Source organism: Gobio gobio (genome assembly GCF_949357685.1).
Source record: "Gobio gobio genome assembly, chromosome: 1".
Lineage (NCBI taxonomy): Eukaryota > Metazoa > Chordata > Actinopteri > Cypriniformes > Gobionidae > Gobio > Gobio gobio.
The window spans coordinates 42,506,296-42,509,509 of record NC_137097.1 but is presented as its reverse complement, the minus strand read 5'-3'; the positions used below and the strand labels follow the sequence as shown (position 1 = coordinate 42,509,509).

Sequence of the window (3,214 nt, the reverse complement as noted above, 5' to 3'; positions counted from 1 at the left end):
GCGTTCCTTTCCTGCTTGTTTGGACTCAACAGAAGGCTCGCTGTCGACATAATTTCGTTTTGGTAACAGATCAGTTCAGTGATTCAATTAGACGGGTCCAAAGCCAACCCGGACCGATCTGCGAACCGTGGCGTCACTTCCAATTCGAGTGTTAAACAGATTTCCGTTCTAAACACACATAATGAACTCTGCGTTCGGCTAGTCTTAAAGGCAACAGTGAGCATTACTCTTATTAAAGAGGACAATCACACAGGCCTACTTCAGAACATTACAGTAGGAAGATAACACATTATTCACTAAACTCGCGCAATTAAAACTTAGAAACAAAAATGCAGCTGGTAAGTGAAGAGATGAAGGCCTAAATCTCAATGCAACAGTCTGAAACGTTCTTTCTTTATTTCTCTTTCTCTCATTCGGAGAGCCTTTCACGCAGGGTTTGACATATTCTAGCTGTTATCAGATTGATGGGCCAGTTTGATTGAAGTGGCTTTGTCATGCAAATGTCAAGCGCGTGATGGATGGTCGCCGTGCGCTGACAAACTTCTGGAGGTCCCCTCACCATTGGCGCCGTGACGTCTCACGTGACCAGCAGCTGAGGTAAAGATGTGTTATAGGGAAGCACGAGCAAATACTCAAGAGGTAAGCATTTCCCCCCTTCCGCATGACATACTGTAGCGAGCTTGCAGGACAGGAGGCTCTCCCGATCTCTCAGGTTGACCCTCCGCCATTAATAGCGCATGGACAATTCCAGAATGAACTCTTTCTTAGAGTACACAATTTGTAACCGTGGGACGAACGCCTACTCACCCAAGGCTGGATACCACCACTCGGACCAAGCGTTCTCGGGCCCCTTCCTTACCGCACACGCAAGTGACAGCTATAACGCTGATGGACGACTTTACGTAGGGGGGAGCAACCAGCCAGCAGCAGCAGCAGCAGCACAACATCAGCACCAGAGCGGCGTTTACGCGCATCACCAGCACCAAACTCAGAGTGGCATTGGCCTCACTTACGGTGGCACGGGGACTAGTTATGGGACACAGGCCTGCGCCAACCCGGACTATGCGCAACACCAGTATTTCATAAACCCTGAGCAGGATGGGATGTATTATCACTCATCGGGTTTTTCAACCTCAAATGTCGGCCCTCACTATGGCTCCATGGCTGGTGCATACTGTGGGGCGCAGGGAGCCGTTCCAGCCGCACCTTATCAGCATCATGGATGCGAAGGCCAGGACCACCAGCGAGGCTACTCACAAGGCACCTACGCCGACTTATCGGCCTCCCAAGAAAGGGAGAGGGACACGGATCAGTCGCCACCTGGGAAGACATTCGATTGGATGAAAGTCAAAAGGAACCCCCCTAAAACAGGTGGATTGAATTGCCTCCTCGAAGCAAATATCTAGTGATGTACACTCAAACCGAGAGAAATGATGCCTTACATAAAGAAAATAAGCTTTCAGATCTAGGCCACATACCCAAAATATAACACATTATACACAAATGAGAAACCTTTTACGTAAGATATCTAAAAATAAACTGTTCACTTCAGTTTCAACCCGTCTCCCCCTGCGTTAATGCATCAAACAGACATGCTTTCGTTCGCCGTAGGAAATGCACCAGCACTGTTATCTTTAGCTTTTCCAGGTTCTCGCCGCGCAACATTGGTTTTTGTTGGCCTCCATTGTGTTCTTAAGCTTTCGTCTCCTGTCCCAGCCGTGTTTGCCTCACAACGATTTAGTACACCAACTTTTACGCAAAGGGGCAACCATTTTGACATAATGTACAAATTGAGAGGTCATAAGGCTACCTTTGGGGAGTATTGAATTGCATGTATTCATATACCCCGTTATGAGTTCTTTCAAAATTGATAAATACAGACAGGGGAATTATTGTAAGGTTAACAAAAGTTTGCAATACCGAATAACTTGTTGAATTTTCTTGTATGCACTGCGATTTAAATTGTCACATCTAGTTAACGATAAGAACAATCATTATATATTTTTTTTATAAATATAAGCCCATGAATTAAGAATAGACTATGATTCATTTATCTGTGTTAAAATGTTTGATAAACAGTCATGTAACCACCCTTTCACTTTTTTCTTGCAGCTAAAGTGGCCGAGTACGGACTGGGACCGCAAAACACAATTCGGACGAATTTCACAACCAAACAACTCACAGAGCTTGAGAAAGAGTTTCACTTCAGCAAGTATCTCACGCGAGCGCGGCGAGTCGAAATCGCTGCCACGCTGGAGCTGAACGAGACGCAGGTTAAGATATGGTTTCAGAACCGCCGAATGAAGCAGAAGAAGCGAGAGAAGGAAGGACTCGCGCCTGCTTCGTCCACCTTGTCTAAAGACCTCGAGGATCACTCTGATCACTCAACTTCAACATCTCCAGGAGCTTCTCCAAGTCCGGATTCCTAACAGAGGTCAATACATGTGGGTGCATTGAACAACAGATTCGAAATATATCGTAAAGTCTATTAATTTAAGCATTCCAAAATGTGCCAGAAAGACTTTCTCGTGTTCTTTTATTATAGGACTATTCGTTTTTAGGAAACTGAACGTCAGGCGAAAAGTGAAAAGCAAAGAGACTTTTTGCACAACAATGGACATATTACACCGTCTGCTCTAACAACATTTCCAAAACTCATTGGACACGTTTGTGTTTGTGTTATACAGGGTATTTTTTACAATAATTATAAATATAATGCACTTTCACGATGTTTACAAGTCTCTAAACGAACCTAACTATTTACAGGGAGTTCACTAGCTGTGTTGCCAGAATATGTATTGAGTTTTTGTTGCATTTATGATGATTGATTTGATGTACACATTTCATATCTGAGTCTTGTGGATTGTATCTTATAAGGGTTTTCGGACTCCTTGCACTATGCGTTTACAGGGTAGGCCTTTACTGAACACCAGCACAATTTACCTGAACATGTGGACGATTCCCTCTCAATGCCATTTACAGCGAGAATATAATTAATACTGTGTTGCTAGTCAGGACTAATTTACTACATCATTTTAAATCTCGAACATGTGACATGCGCCTTGGGAAAGTTCCATTCCGTTTGTAGAAAAAAGGACAATGCAGGGTGTTTAAATGTACTTTTTCTTTATTAAAACATTTACAGATTTTTTTAGCCTAGTATTTGTATGCGCAGACGAACTGAGTTTTATTAGTTACTGTCTGGATGGTTCCG

The 3,214-nt window shown here is 43.6% G+C and overlaps 1 protein-coding gene across 1 annotated transcript; it reads left to right on the top strand.

The window, feature by feature from the left end:
- Positions 1 to 737: 737 nt before the first annotated feature.
- hoxb1a (homeobox B1a) lies at positions 738 to 2,429 on the top strand (the record flags this gene model as incomplete). The annotated part of the gene is made up of 2 exons (XM_079818665.1): positions 738 to 1,371; positions 2,113 to 2,429. 2 exons carry the CDS (start codon positions 738 to 740, stop codon positions 2,427 to 2,429), a joined length of 951 nt encoding a protein of 316 aa, XP_079674791.1.
- Positions 2,430 to 3,214: the final 785 nt, after the last annotated feature.